Consider the following 17,138-nt stretch of genomic DNA (forward strand, 5'->3'; position numbering starts at 1 on the left):
TAGATAAGAGCCAAACACGGATCTCCTACGTGGCCTTTATGGCTAGAAAACATGTTTGACAGCTGCTAATAGCACGTGAGCTAATGATTAGCAGCGCAGGAGGAGTCATGCTCAGGTCAAAGTAGAAACACTGTCTCATTTCATCATTTATTTCGAAGAAAAGCATGGCAGAGGTTTTTTCCCGCTTGAATATGTTTAGAATCGGGTGGAAAGGCGTACAATTGAGCAGGAAAGTCACTAATGCAGCTGCTTCTGCGCAGACGCAGCGCCGCTACAGCACAGTGAGTTCACGGTCATTATTATTATTATTATTTTTATTCATAATTCAGCCCTCAGTAAGAATAATGGGTCATCAAATACTCCAGACCACAGCAAAACGAACAGTGTTATGGGCAGACAGGCTTTGATTTCATAAGTTTTGAGTCAATATCTGGCTGTGTTTCAAAACGTAGTAAGCTGACTATCTAGACAGCATTTACGGTCCAAAAATGAACATGTTGTATTACGATTATATAATATTATTAATGTAACATATAACGTTATTATTGTTTACTTGTATAATGACATAAAATGTTGTATATATCTGGTGTATGTGTGTGTGTGTGTATATATATATGTATACACACACACAGACATATATATATAAATGTATATATTTATATAATTTAAATATGTGTGTGTGTGTGAGTGTGATAGTTATAAATACAATTACTGTAATAAATTGATTACATAAAATTATATATGTAATAAAACAGGCAAAGTAGGCAAAGTTTTATATATAATATAAAATTTATATAGCACATTTCATACACCATGGTAATTCAAAAAGCTTTACATATAAAAGGAATTAAAATAATCATAAAAAATAATCACAACATTAAAAACAAGGAATTTAAACATTTTAAAATAATTTTAAAAATTAACCCTAAAATGAATTAAAACTGTTGAGAATAGTGCAATTAGTTTAGACATAATTTGTTTATTAAACTTTATATATAATAAAAAATGTTAATAAATCAGTAATCAATGTAATTATAATTACTATAATACTTTAATAGTTATAAATGTAATTATTGCAATAATGATTATAACAGTATATATAAAAATACATAATTTAAGAATATATATATATATATATATTTATATATTTATATATACACACACACATATTTTACGAACTCTCCCTCTCTCTCTATGAATATATATATATATATATATATTCTTAAATTGTTTTACTATACATATAATTTTTAATTTTTAATTTTTTTTCTAATTTAATTGTAGTTAATTATAGATTTTATATATATATTTTATATATATCTATTTTTTATTTGTAAAATATAAAAACTATGTGTGTATATATAATGTAATATTTTCTATAATGTTAAAACTATATTTTAGGTTAATTTTATATACTCTTAATTAGATTTTTATGAAAATACTCAAAAAAATGAGTGCCCAGGTAAGCAACTGACTAGGTTTTGACACACAGCCTTTGACATTTAGCCGGAGAATAGAACTTTTGCAAGTGATCTACATGAACTTTCACCTGAATTTGTGGGATGTTTCCCCCCTAAATAGCACATCAATGTGAGGACACGTACTGAAGGTTTCACTTTCCTTTCGCAGGAAATGTGAAAACAGTCTTAAGGCGGGAATATAACACTTAGTCATTAGGGGTGGTGTGGCGTCATGGTTGATCTGTAACCTGAAGGTTGTTGGTTCAAATCCCTATTAAAACTATCACCGCTGTGACCTTGACCAAGGCATTTAACCTCTAGATGTGTACAGTTGGTCACTTTTGATCAAAGTGCCTGCTAACTAATAAAAACTCGCAATTATTTTGTTTTGAGGATGTGTGCGAACAGGATCGCAGCTTGTTCGGGCTTCTGTTTGACATTGACGGGGTGCTGGTACGTGGACGGACGCCCATCCCTGCAGCCAAACAGTGTTTCAGGAGTCTGGTTGACAGCGATGGAAAGTACAGGGTTCCTGTGGTGTTCGTGACAAATGCAGGAAACTCACTCCGAGAAATCAAGGCAGAGCAGCTGTCTCACCTTCTGGAGGTTGAGGTGAGACACCTGACGACAGGTGTAACCACAAATATTTACAGCCCCCAGGTTGCACTGTCGGTAGTTTAAACATAACGTTTTTTTTTTTTTTTTAACATGTGTCCGAGAGTATGACATGACGGATTGATTTACCCCAAACAGGTGTCACCAGACCAGGTGGTGCTGTCCCACAGTCCTCTGCGGGTTTTCACTCAGTTCCATGACCTGTGCGTGCTGGTGTCCGGACAGGGACCCGTGGTGGAAGTTGCACACAAGTATCCTTCCTTACCTTGATATACATATATATATATATATGTGTCTGTGTGTTTTTTGTGTATATATAATAGTTATAAGTATAATTATTGCAATAAAAATGATTACAGAAAATTATATGTAATACAATAATAAAATATATAATGTAATAATATAATGAATACACTACTATTATAATTTAATAAATAATATAAATAAATATAATACTTTTTTTAAATGTAATAAAACAAATTTGATCATAATTATAATTACTATAATATATTTAATAGTTATAAATTAAATTATTATAATGACTATTGCAGTATATATATATATATATATATATATATATATAATATAAAATTGTTACAAAATTATCTAATAATAAAAAATAAAATATTTCATTTATGAATTATAGAATTATATGATTTATAAATTGTTTTAGAAATAATTAAAATATATAAAATATATAAAATCTATGTAATATATATAAATCTGTATCTGTGTATATATATATATATATATATATATATATATATACATATATATCAAATAGTTATAAATAGTATTATTGTAATTAGAATTGTTATAATTTAATAAATAATAAAAGTAAGTTTAATACATTTTTTATAATTACTATAATAGTTATAATTATTATAATGATTAATACAATATATAATAAACTAAATAATTGAAGATTATAATCTATAATATATATATATATATATATATATATATATATATATATATATGTATATATGTATATATGTGTGTGTGTGTGTGTGTGTATGTGTGTACATATTATAGTTAGAATTAAGAATTATTACCGAAAGTTATATACGTCATAAAATATATAATTGAATAATGTAATTGATACACTGCTATTATAATTTAATAAAAATAAAAAGTTCTTAAATCAGAGTAGCAAGTCTTAAATTCCCTTTTTTTTAAATTGCCCTTGACAAAATGAACTTCAGTGTAGGTTTCAAGAACGTTGTGACCATTGACATGCTAAGGGAGGCGAATCCTCTTCTGGATGTAGTGGATCACAATCGCAGACCCAAAGACATGGTGAGTACAAACATCAATATTTGAATATGTAAACATTTGTAAAATGTAGCATTTGTTATTAGCTGTTTATAAGGCTAATATAGGTGTCACTATTACTAATTGACCAGAATCTTAACCATTAAGCATTGACTATATAATGTTCTTAATATTCCCCAGATTCCCCTATCTAAAAATTTGCCACCAATAGACGGTAAGTTTCGTTCCACTGCTTTCACTTTCTGTTCTTAAGATCTGTGTCCTCCCTCAACTGCATTTGCTCTTACTTTACAGCTGTCGTCCTGTTCGGTGAGCCTATCAGGTGGGAGACCAACTTACAACTGATCACTGATGTGCTGTTGACCAATGGGAGGCCGGGAAAGCCCGTGACATCACTGCATTACCCACACATCCCCGTGCTGGCCTGCAACATGGATCTGCAGTGGATGGCTGAAGCCAAAAACCCTCGGTCAGTGTCAGGAAGATTTTTTTAAATCTAGAAACTAAATATAGGATTAAATGACAAATTAACAACGCTTGATATTTGTCGTTAGATTCGGTCACGGCATGTTCCTTGTGTGTCTGGAGAACATCTATAAGAAGATAACAGGCTGTGAACTGAAGTACGAGGCTCTGATCGGGAAGCCCAGCGTTGTGACTTACAACTACGCCGAACTGCTCATTAGAAAACAGGCCGAGAAACTGGGCTGGACCCGACCGGTCGAGAGGCTTTACGCTATTGGGTGAGTCACTGATTTGCTACTGGAAAAATGTAATAATATTTTGAAAAGACAACAATAAAAACTCTTAATTATTTGGTGCATGTGTATCTTTCTCATAGTGACAACCCGATGGCTGATATTTATGGTGCAAACCTGTACGACCGTTACCTCAAATCGATGCATCACACCCGTGCGCAGGTGCAGGCGCAGGGCGGCTCGACCAGCCAGGTGACCGGAGACCTGCATTGTGAAGCGTCCGACGATGCCAAACGTTCAGGACAGGTGATGGTGGGAGGCTCGTTCGATCACCGTCTGCCCGAAGGCTGCAGCTCCATCTTGGTCTGCACGGGCGTGTACAACCGCGACCACCAGGACTTGCCCTCCGACCCGGAACAGACGGTCACAGAGCAGCGGATTTTCCACGGCCATCGGGACTTCCGCTTCGACCCCAGCCTGACGCAGCCTTCCTTCATCGTTCATGACGTTCTGGATGGAGTGGAGTTGGTCTTCCAGCTGGAGGGTTGGTCACTGCAGTAAAACAGTTTATTACGCCACATCTGCATGCAATGTGTCACGACTTCATAGACGAAATCATAATTCCAGTCTACATGGGAAGTGTCCATTGCGTCTTCATATTTTTTAAATCTTTGTTTTTAGCGTCTTGAATTTTTTTTTTTACATGCTTTTGAGGTATTTGAGCCATTTTTCTTATCTTTCAAAACTTAAATGGGTTTACTTACAAATATCATATATAATAATTGAATGCATTGTATTTTATTTGTTCATTTGTTATTTTATTCGTTATATACTCAAGCATGTAATATTTTTGGCCACTTGCAGTCTAAATTGTGTTGCATAAACATGCTACTGGATTTTGCCCACAAATATTCACAGAACAACTGTAAATGGCCATTTAAAGAAAAGGTTTAGGGAATAAGAAATAAAGATGCATTGTGAAGTTGCATTTACTGGCAACAGCAGTTAAAGTATTAAAAAAATTAAAAATGTTATTGCGACTTTTTCTCTCACAATTTTGACACTTTTTCTCAGAATTGCGTAATACAAACTCCCAATTCTGGCTTTTTTTCTCAGAATTCTAAGAAGTTAAGTCAGTATTGTGAGATATAAACTCACATTTGCAAGTTATAGTCAGAATTGGATGACATAAACACACAACTGCAAGTTATAAAGTCAAAATTGTGAGATATAAACTCGCAATCATGAGTTATAAAGTCATAATTGAGATATAAACTGAGTCCCAAGTTATAAAGTCAGAATTACAAGATATAAACTCGCAATCATGAGTTATAAAGTCATAATTGAGATATAAACTGAGTCCCAAGTCATAAAGTCAGAATTACAAGATATAAACTCGCAATCATGAGTTATAAATTCATAATTGAGATATAAACTCAGTCCCAAGTTATAAAGCCAGAATTACAAGATATAAACTCAGCCGCAAGTTATAAAGTCATAATTGTAAGATATAAACTTGCACTCGTGAGTTATAAAGTCAGAATTGCAAGATATAAACTCACAATCAGGAGTTATAGTCCGAATTGCGAGATATACACTTGCAATTGTGAGATATTGTTAGAAATGCAAGATATAAACTCACAATTGCGAGTTATGAAGTCAGAATTGCAAAATATAAACTCGCAATCGCGAGTTATAGTCAGAATTGCATGTAGTTTATATCATGCAATTCTGACTATAACTCACAATTGCAAGTTATAAAGGCAGAACTGTGAGATATAAACTTATAATCGCAAGTTATAAAGTCAGAATTGCGTGATAAACTCAATTGTGAGAAACAGAATTGCAAGATTAAAAGCTTGCAATTATGACTTTGTACTTGCAAATGCGAGTTTGTATCTCGCAATTCAGATTTTTTTTTCTCAGAATTGTGAGTTACAAAGTCCAATTTCAAGAGAAAACGAGACTGATATGTTCTCAAAATTGCAAGCTTATTTCTCAGAATTGCTAGTTTGTATCTTGCCATTTTGACACTAACTCACAATTAGCGAGTTTTTTAAATCATACAACTCTGACTTCATTTTTCAGAATTGTGAGTTTATATGTCAGTTCACAGTTCTGAGAAAAAGTCAGAATAAAAAAAAAAAAAAAAAAAAATTGCAATTATCTTTTTTTAAATTTCATATTCTGTGGCAGAAAAAGACTTCCATTGAAATGGGCTTCAATTAATTGTAATTCTTTTAATGCAGTTACATAAAGCTTTGCGAGATTCTCATTTAACTAATTTGTATTAAATGCAATAATTGACTAAAGAATGAAGAGACAAGCTGAAATCAAGTGCACCATTTGGGACAGGACTTATAGGGATAGTTCACCCAAAAATGAACATTCTGTCATTAACTACTCACCCTCATGTTGTTCCAAACCCGTAAGACCTTTGTTCATCTTAAGAATACAAATTAAGATATTTTTGATGAAATCCGACAGCTTTCTGACCTTGCATAGACAACATTGTGTCTTAATTTGTATTTTGAAGATGAATGAAAGTCTTATGGGTTTGGAATGACATGAGGGTAAGTAATTAACGACAGAATTTTCATTTTTGGGTGAACTATCACTTTAAAAGGACGTTTCTTCAAGCGGCTTATACAGTAGGTAAATTTTCATGAGCTCAAACAGCCTTGAAAGAGATTCAGCGTTACGCAAGCTCAAGATTAAACACTTGCAGCATGGAAAGACGTAAATCGATGAAGCCATCCCTGGTGAAAAAACCAGCATATGCTGGTAGGTATGTTTTGATGCTGGAATGCTGGTTAGGTAGGTTTTGATGCTGGTTTAAGCTGGTCCTTTGCTGGTTTATGCTGGTCCTTGACCAGCAACATGACCAGCAAAAACCAGCAAAGGACCAGCTTAAACCAGCTAAGGACCAGCATAAACCAGCATCAAAACCTACCTAACCAGCATCCCAGCATCAAAACATACCTACCAGCATATGCTGTTTTTTTCACCAGGGATACAAGTTAATGAAGAAGCAACACAATGCCATTGACAGGACGAAGTAGATTTTTTTTCTCCAGTAGGTGGAAATGTGTGTTCACTGAAATATTTGCCATTAAAGTTCACATACGCCTCGGTTAGCTTGTGTAAATGTAAACATTTACGGATTGCTGTAAAACACTGTACCTCTTAAGCGCCGTTCACGCAGTACGTATACTTTCGTTTTGTTTGAGCTGTTGTGTAATGTACTTGTCAGGTGTTTTGGGGATCATGTACTGTATTTTCAGAAGTAATTTACAATGTGTTTAGCATTTTGTTGAATTGCCCTGGTGAAAAAACCAGCATATGCTGGTAGGTATGTTTAGAAGCTGGAATGCTGGTTAGGTAGGTTTTGATGCTGGTTTAAGCTGGTCCTTTGCTGGTTTATGCTGGTCCTTTGCTGGTTAATGCTGGTCCTTGACCAGCAACATGACCAGCAAAAATCAGCTAAGGACAAGCAAAAACCAGCAAAGGACCAGCTTAAACCAGCATCAAAACATACCTACCAGCATATGCTGGTTTTTTCACCAGGGTGTTCTGTCTAGCTGTTTTCGAACGCGTTCTGTGTGAACGGAGCGGTAGGACTGCACTGTCAGTCAGCGGTAACCAGCTGCGTGATAACTCTTGGTTTGTTTTAAACATTTTACCACACGAATTCCTCAATTCGTATCTATATATTGTTTAGTGTTATGAAAGAACAAAGGGTACATTTATTAACTTACTGTTTGTAACTTTTTATGCATTTTATTGTACTGTACACAACCTACTGCAGAATAAACTTAACATAAGAGGTAATCCGTCATATTGTACTTCTATACATGGTCACAGAGTTAATTCATTAAATGCTATTTTACATTTTCGGAGATACCTGATTTGTTTTTACAAAAACATCCACCATATTTAGCGCAAGCCCGGTTGCACAGAGGTGCTGGAGAGTGATGAAAAAGTTGAGGCTGTAAAAATATGATTAGTGATAAAACAGCTGACAAACGATCCAGTGGTTATTTGTGTTCAGGCTCTGTGGAGCATTTTTATTGTCAACGTGTTTTTGCAGTGCTGAGCAATGTAGCCAATCACAAACATATATGTTGATTTCTGGAATGCAGTGGCCAATCAGAGGCGTTAGAATCCGCTTAACGCTCAAAACACCTCCAGTGTTCGGTTTGAATCCTCTCATTATGTTGGCTTGATTAGCATGTTGCTAACATGGTTGGCTTCCTTTCTTATCTATCTATCTAGCCAAGCCTAGCAACTAGAATCATACTAGTAACTTACTAATCATGCTAGCAAATGCTAGTAACTTGCTAGTCATGCTAAGATGTTACCAACATGCTAGCAACATGTTAACTTCATGCTAATCATGCTAAAAATGTTAACATGTAAATTATGCTAGCAACATGCTAGTAACATGTGAATCATGCTAGAATCATGCTAGTAACTTGCTAGTCATGCTAAGATGTTACCAACATGCTAACAACATGTTAACTTCATGCTAATAATGCTAAAAACGTTAAAAACATGTCAATTATGCTAGCAACATGCTAGTAACATGGGAATCATGCTAGAATCATGCTAGTAACTTGCTAGTCATGCTAAGATGTTACCAACATGCTAACAACATGTTAACTTCATGCTAATAATGCTAAAAACGTTAAAAACATGTCAATTATGCTAGCAACATGCTAGTAACATGGGAATCATGCTAGAATCATGCTAGTTACTTGCTAGTCATGCTAAGATGTTACTAACATGCTAGCAACATGTTAACTTCATGCTAATCATGCTAAAAACATTAACATGTAAATTATGCTAGCAACATGCTAGTAACATGTGAATCATGCTAGAATCATGCTAGTAACTTGCTAGTCATGCTAAGATGTTAGCAACATGCTAGCAACATGTTAACTTCATGCTAATCATGCTAAAAACATTAACATGTAAATTATGCTAGCATTATGCTAGTAACATGTGAATCATGCTAGAATCATGCTAGTAACTTGCTAGTCATGCTAAGATGTTACCAACATGCTAGCAACATGTTAACTTCATGCTAAGCATGCTAAAAACGTTAACAACATGTAAATTATGCTAGCAACATGCTAGTAACATGTGAATCATGCTAGAATCATGCTAGTAACTTGCTAGTCATGCTAAGATGTTAGCAACATGCTAGCAACATGTTAACTTCATGCTAATCATGCTAAAAACATTAACATGTAAATTATGCTAGCATTATGCTAGTAACATGTGAATCATGCTAGAATCATGCTAGTAACTTGCTAGTCATGCTAAGATGTTACCAACATGCTAGCAACATGTTAACTTCATGCTAAGCATGCTAAAAATGTTAACAACATGTAAATTATGCTAGCAACATGCTAGTAACATGTGAATCATGCTAGTAACTTGCTAGTCAGGTTAACAACATGCTAACAACATGATAATTAGTTACAAGCATGCTAACAACATTGTAGTAACATTGTAATCATGTTAGAAACATGCTAGCAACATACTAACTTCATGCTAATCCATGCTAATCCTGCATGATAATCATGCTAAACATGTCAGAATTTTGTTAGTAATTTGCTAATCATGCTAACAACATGCTAGTAATGGTAATGTCACCAACATCCTACTTATGTTAGAAACATGATTAGCAACATGTTAACTACATGCTAATCATGTTAAACACATGTTAGCAACTTGCCAATCATGCTAACGACATGTTTATCATGTTAGAAACATGCTAGCAACATGCAAAATTTAGGTTAATCCTGCTTGCAAATCATGCTAGAAACATGCTTACATGTAAAGTATGTTAACATCAAGCAGGTAACATGTTAGAACCATGTTAATAACTTGTTAATGATGCTAGCAACTTGCTAGTCATCGTAACAACATGCTACTAATGTGATAATAATGCTAGCATCACGTCAGTAACTTGCTAGTAATGTTAATTTCATAGTAATCATGTCAGCAAAAAGGTAATTATGCTAAAAAACATGATTAGCAACATGCTAATCATGTTAAAACATGCTAGCAACATGTTAATATTGTTAGAAACATGATAGCATGCTAATTAACTGCATGCTAATAATGTTAGAACCTTGATTAGCACATGCTAATCATAGTAGCAAAATGTCAATCATAATGCTAGAAATATAACTAAATGCTAAGCATGTTAGAAACATGCTAGGAACATGCTAATGCTAGAAACATGATTAGAAACGTTAACTACATGCTAATCATGCTAGACACATGTTAACAACATGCTAATCATGCTAGTAAAATGTCAATCATGCTGGAAACATGATAACATCCTAGCTAAGGACATACTAATTATATTAAAAAACATGATTAGCAAAATGCTAACTACATGCTTACGCTAATCATCTAATCTATCTAAAATGTCAAGCTTTAACCGCTGCTTTAAACTTTCAGGCTAGGCTTTCTCAAGCCAACCAACAATTTGACAAACTTTTTTATCTAGTTATAGCATCCAATGAAATATAACACTACTTTGTGAGATTACGTTAAACTGAAATGAATGACAGCTGTTTAAGTGATTATAGTGTACAATATGCAAGATTTCCAGTCATTAGCTTATACGGGTAAGTAACTACAGGAATAACAAAGTATGATAAACAGTAAAGCAATGTGAGCAACAAAACAGTATGTTTATGATTATGATAATAAATTAAAATAATATGATAACAAAAACAAAAAAAACACTTAAAGCAGCATAACCGACTGTTTTTGTACGGGTAAAATAACTTGAATGAAGTCTCACATATTCAAGTTACAAACGGCCGCGTTAAAAATAAGGATAGCAGTTTCACACCAATAGTTGCACCAAAGCACACTGATTTTTAACATGAACATTTCAAAAACTGTGCCACCACTTGTCAGTCAGCAGTCACATGACCTCTTCTCCAGGTGTTCTCCTTCATCTATTGGATGGGAGTCCGAGTGCAAGAAAACAGTCGGCGAATCTGATTGGCTGTCATGATGGACTATTCCTCCGTGCCGCACTATGAGTTCCCGCGCCATCAGTTCGAAGGCTTCCTCGATGTTGCGATGCTGTTTGGCGGAGGTCTCGAGCGCCGCCAGTGCACCAGTCCGCTCCGCTAGCGTACACGCGTCCTCAAACAGCACCTGCCGCTGCGCCTCCAGGTCACACTTATTACCTGCAGGACGGAAAATATATTTATGTATCATAAATATATATCACAAAGAAATATCATTTAAATGGCTCAAACATCTATTTCACTAGCCAACAACTAGAATCATGCTAGCAACATGCTAGTAACTTGCTAACCTCATGTTAATTATGCTAAACGATGCTAACAACATGGTAGTAACATGCTAGTAACTTTGCTAATCATGCTTAAAACATGCTAGTAATGCTAATATGTTAGTAACATGCTAACAACATGTTAGCAATGTTAACTTCATGCTAATCATGCTAGAAACATAATAATCAACATATTAACTACATGTTAATCATTCTAGAAACATGCTAATCATGCTAACAATATGCTAGTAACTTGCTAGTCATGCTAACAAGATGCTAGTAACGTGCTACTTTCATGCTAATCATGTTAGTAACTAGTTAGTCATGCTATGAAAATGGTAGTAACTTGTTAACATGTTAAACGTTATGAACATGTCAACAAAATATGCTAATCATGCTAACAACATGCTAGTAACATGTTAATCATGTTAGAATCATGTTAGTAACTTGTTAACAAATATGCTAACTTCATGCTAATTATGTTAACAATATACTATCCTAATTTCATGATAATCATGTCAAAAACATGCTAATCATGCTAACAACATGCTAGTAACACGTTAATCATGTTAGAACCATGCTGTAACATGCTAGCAAATATGCTAACTTCATGCTAATCATGTTAGCAATATACTAACTATGTAGCATTTTACTAATGCTACAACATGCAAATCATGCTAGAAACATGGTAACATGTAAATTATGTTAACAACATGCTGATAACATGCTAATCATGTTAGAAACATCCTAACAACATGCTAACTTCATGTTAATCATGTTTACAACATGCTAATCATGTTTCTATATGATTAGAATATTTTGCTGGCATGTTCATAACATGTTAACAAGTTACTACCATTTTGCTAGCATGACTAACTAGTTACTAACATGATTAGCATGGAGTTAGCATGTTACTAGCATCTTGTTAACATGATTAGCATGAAATTAGCATGTTACTAGCATCTTGTTAGCATGACTAGCAAGTTACTAGCATAACAAAATTAACTACGTTAATCATGCTAGACACATGCTAATCGTGCTAGAATCATGCTAGTAACTTGCTAGTCATGCTAATCATGCAAGTAACTAGTTAGTCGTGCTAGCAAAATGCTAGTAACATGCTATGAACATGCCAACAACATGCTAATCATGCTAAAAACATGATTAGCAACAGGTTAACTACATGCTAATCATGTTAACAGCATGTTAATCATGTTAGAAACATGCTAGCAACATGCTAACTTCATGCTATGCATGCTAAAAACATGCTAACATGTAAATAATGCTAACAACATGGTAAATATAGTTCAAGTAAATATTGTATGTGTAAGTGGTTTAGCTGGCTGTCGAAAAAGTTTGGGACTCGCAGCTCTGACCTATCAGAACGAAGACGACATTAGCGGCTCCATATTGCTCCACACCCTGTATCCAGTGTGGCAGAGACTCAAAGGTGGGTCGACGGGTCAGATCATATGCGATCATGGCGCCGTGAGCACTTCGGTAGTAACTCTGTGTGATGGTGCGGAAACGCTCCTGTCCCGCAGTGTCCCACACCTGCATCTGATCTCAAGAACAGATCCACACATAATCACAAACACAAAAAAAAACACTCAAATTACATATCTTTAATATCTCCGTGAGACTCAGTGGAGGTCCCTGAGAAAAAGACCCCAGTAATCTCATGTCTACTGAAGATCTCAACACTGTGCTCAGATTCACTCAGTCAGAAAGTCTGCAGTCAAAGGTCAGATAGAAATATCAAATTAAATGTCTCATATCAATATCATCCAAGACTGAAGAATGGATAGAAATGGTCTGACCTACTATTGTATTGCTGTATACTGATTTAATTTATTTCATTTTTCAGTATTGTACATACACACAAAATATATTGATATATAATTGTATACTTATATTTATCCTAAAAATAACTGGATATAAATACATTAGTTTTAATAAATGTAATTAATTGTATTAAATAATAATAATAGTGATATATATATATATATATATATATATATATATATACACACACACACACACACACAATATATATCCCTTATAAAAATATAAGAATTTATTTTATATATTATGTTTTTTCTTTTATTTTTTATTAATGATTTTATATATTAAAGAAATATATTTATAATACATAATGTTATCATAACTGTATTATATATATATATATATAGTTAGAATAACTTTATTAATTAATGCATATATAAATGTTTTTCATTTATTTTATTCAATAATAATAAAAGTGATATATTTATGTATATATACATACATACATATATATATATATATATATTATAAAGACAATAATGCATTTTATATATTACATTTATTTCTTTTTATTATTTATTATTATACTGTATCTTAAAGAAATATGTATTGTTTCACATATGAGAAACCTATATAAATATTTTAATTTTTTTTTTTAATTTTATATATATATATATATATATATATATATATATATGTGTGTGTGTAACAATACAATGCTGATAATGAAATTAATAATGAATGTATATGAATTATAATGAATTGCCATAAAGAATTGCTGAAACTCTGAAAAATCTATGTCATAAACCTGTGCTCTCACCTTCACTCTCTTCCCATCGATGTCTATTGTGCGAACAGTAAAGTCCACTCCAATAGTGTTGTGCTGGCTGTCACTGAAGAGCCCAGACTTGAAGCTGTGGATCACACAGGTCTTCCCCACATTACTGTCACCGATCAGGATGATCTTGAACAGAAAGTCACAGCGGTCTTCATCCTCCTGCCCTGTGGACTGCATTTCTGCAATAAATACTCGCAAACTGTGACCCACAGACCCTGAAATGATTCATTCAAGGCTAAAATGTCACAGCTTCAGTGCTATTTTAACCATATCTGCGATATATTTTCCTAAGACAGGCCTTTTCTGTATTCTCTGTATTCTGCACTAAAATTAACATACTAAGAAATCTTCATACTGCCCAAACATATTGAGTTGACCTCGTCACACAACATTAACTCCATTTCTCAGCCACGTCCTTTGCTTTCTGTGAAACACTGAGTCAAATGCAAACAGACACGCCCCTCTCTACCTGTGTCTGGAGGCGAGACGTCCAGTCGCCTGCCCACCTGCACCACTGCATCTCTGGGAATTGCAGTTTGTTTGCAGATATTGCAATCTATTGGGAGAGAAAACATGCATATTTGACGTTTTACACGTGGGAAAGCCTGTTATCTCAAACTTAACCATATTAACTTTATTGTCAGATTTAAAAAAAAAAAAAAAAAAAAAAAAAAAAAAAGGAACGACACTTGAATAAATATGTATCTTTGAAAACGACTACAAATCAAATGCAAAGCCTTGAAAGGTGACCTTTGCTCAGCAGAACAGGATATAAACATATCACTCACTCCGGCGTACACAGTCTTGCTCTATTGCACACAAGTCACGGGTCACATTTGACAGTCGTAACAAATGAGACGGACTCCAGATCAGTCTGTCACATGCTTGACTAGTTGCGCATTATAAACTAGTCTTATACACCACAGAAAGAATATATAGCGGCACTTACAGTATCTCTGCTCCAGTAAAGTGTGTTAATGAGAATGTGAAGGGCTGAAATCTACAGTGTTGTGTGTAAACTATGAATGCACACCCACACACGTCATTAGCTGAAATGGACACAAGGCACTGCTGCACACCGGACAATGCACACATCTGTGAGAAGAGTGTGTTTGGCTCACGGCCCGGTCCGGAGGTCAGAGGTCTTTGTGTCTGGTCACAAGTTGACTCGGGGGAAATGCAGATAAGCCGGTTAATGACTCCTCCTGCTCGACTCAGAAAAAGTCTTTTGTTAAACTACACCATGGAAGTCTACAATGAGCACAAACACTGGTTGTATTAAAAATTATGCATTATGCAAGATTATATTGAAATGTACATGTGTAACTGGAATATTTGATCCTTCACATTTCTTCATGGAATTGTGTATTTGCCCATAACAAAAAAGGGGGGGTGGCTGTTGAGTAAAATTCGTACAAAAGTTTATTTTTCATTTATTCTTTTGACAAATTTAAAATATCTTTATATTTATTCATTTTTCTATTTATAAAGGTTTTTATTTAATTATTTAATAACTATTAATTCTTTTTTTTTTTTTTAAGTACATCTCCTACTCCATAAGTTGTGTTCTTGCAGTGTAACAAATTATTTTTAGCAAAAATAATCTATATAGTCACTTAACAAATTTGGGGTAATAAAAATATGCTAATTACGCATCATTAAAAATAGATGCAGATGAATTAATCCCTGAATTTAGCAAAGACGCATTAAATTGATCAAAAGTGACAGTAAACTCTGAATTGCGAGACAAACTCAGAATTTTGCAATATAAACTCAATTGAGAGAATTGCGAGATATAAACACGAAAAATGCAAAATATAAACTCTGAATTGCGAGACATAAACAGTACTGTGAGACAAACAGAAATGCGAAAAATAAATTCATAACTATGAGTTCTAAACTCAAAATTTTGTGATATAAACACAGAATTGAAAGATATAAACTCAGATTTGCAAGATAAGCAGAATTACTAGACAAACAAAATTACAAGAAATAAACAGAATTGTAAGACAGAAATGCAAAACAAAAAAAAAAAAAATCAGAATTACGAGATAAACTCAGAATTTTGCGATATAAACTCAGATGCGAGATATAAACTCAGAATTACAAGATACAAACAGAATTGCGAAAAATAAACTCAATTATTAGATAAAACCTTAAAATTTTGCTATATAAACTTAGTTGCAAGATATAAACAGAATTGCAAAAAACAAACTCTATTTATATTGATATATGGAATTGATATAGCCCAAATTTTGCAATATAAACTCAGAATTGCGATATAAACTCAGAATTTTGCAATATAAACTCAATTGCAAGATATAAACTCAGAATTGTTAGATAAAAACAGATTTGTGAGATATACACAGAATTGCAAAAAATAAACGCAGAATTATGAGATATAAATGCAGAATTTTGGGATATAAACTCAGAATTGCATGATATAAACTCAGTTGCGAGATATAAGCTAAGAATTGCGAGTTGCGATAAACTGAAAGTGTCAAAAGTGACAGCAGAGACATTTATATTGTTGCATAGATTTAACTTAACTTGCAAATAAATTCTCTTTTGAACTTTCTATTTATCAAAGAATTCTGAAAAAAACTAAAATTTTAAGCAGCAAAACCTGTTTTCAACATTAATAATAAGAAATGTTTTTTTGAGCAGCAAATCAGCATATTAGAATGATTTCTGAAGGATTGTGACACTGAAGACTGGAGTATTTCAGCTTCGCATCACAAAAATATGTTACATTAATATATTAATAATATATTCAAAAATATAAAGTATATTAACTTAAATTATATTCAAATAAAAAAACAGACATTATAAATTTGTAATAAAATTTCACAATATTACAGTTTTTACTGTATTTTCATTTTGACCCCAAACTTGAATGCTAACAAAAAGCTCTTTAAACAAATATTTAGATTGAACCATTTAACTTAAATAATACTGGGCTATTACTGTATTTACAAATATCTTTTATTTGGACAAAAAAAAAAAAAAATCATCTGTATTCCCTATTTAGGAAACATTCAACCAAAAATATACAAGTCAAATTCATAACTGACAGATGAGGAATCTGTCAACTACTGATGAATTCATTATCAGGCCTGCAGACACACAAATCAGCC

At 33.4% G+C, this 17,138-nt stretch overlaps 2 protein-coding genes across 6 annotated transcripts; one reads left to right on the forward strand and one right to left on the reverse strand.

Annotated features, from left to right (window-relative positions):
• The first annotated feature begins 58 nt into the window (after positions 1 to 58).
• On the forward strand, positions 59 to 6,205 carry hdhd5 (haloacid dehalogenase like hydrolase domain containing 5). The gene is made up of 8 exons (XM_051098932.1): positions 59 to 281; positions 1,854 to 2,072; positions 2,214 to 2,326; positions 3,281 to 3,374; positions 3,531 to 3,564; positions 3,645 to 3,819; positions 3,905 to 4,093; positions 4,192 to 6,205. The coding sequence occupies exons 1-8, from the start codon at positions 165 to 167 to the stop codon at positions 4,607 to 4,609; spliced, it is 1,359 nt and encodes a 452-aa protein (XP_050954889.1). The 5' UTR covers positions 59 to 164; the 3' UTR covers positions 4,610 to 6,205.
• Positions 6,206 to 7,846: 1,641 nt separating this feature from the next.
• LOC127156199 (ras-related protein Rab-19) lies at positions 7,847 to 15,314 on the reverse strand. 5 transcript variants are annotated; one of them, XM_051098936.1, is made up of 5 exons: positions 14,951 to 15,314; positions 14,471 to 14,557; positions 13,984 to 14,077; positions 12,755 to 12,938; positions 7,847 to 11,271 (listed from the first exon to the last, which is right to left on the reverse strand). In XM_051098936.1, exons 1-5 carry the CDS (start codon positions 15,094 to 15,096, stop codon positions 10,994 to 10,996), a joined length of 789 nt encoding a protein of 262 aa, XP_050954893.1. In that variant the 5' UTR covers positions 15,097 to 15,314; the 3' UTR covers positions 7,847 to 10,993. The 5 variants fall into 5 exon arrangements, with proteins under 5 accessions (XP_050954893.1, XP_050954897.1, XP_050954895.1 ...); XM_051098940.1 differs by having other exon boundaries at positions 7,858 to 11,271; positions 13,984 to 14,127; positions 14,951 to 15,038; XM_051098938.1 differs by lacking the exon at positions 14,951 to 15,314 and adding an exon at positions 14,752 to 14,793 and having other exon boundaries at positions 7,859 to 11,271; positions 13,984 to 14,172.
• Positions 15,315 to 17,138: the final 1,824 nt, after the last annotated feature.

The sequence above is a fragment of the Labeo rohita genome, chromosome 25 (assembly GCF_022985175.1).
Source record: "Labeo rohita strain BAU-BD-2019 chromosome 25, IGBB_LRoh.1.0, whole genome shotgun sequence".
NCBI classification, from domain to species: domain Eukaryota; kingdom Metazoa; phylum Chordata; class Actinopteri; order Cypriniformes; family Cyprinidae; genus Labeo; species Labeo rohita.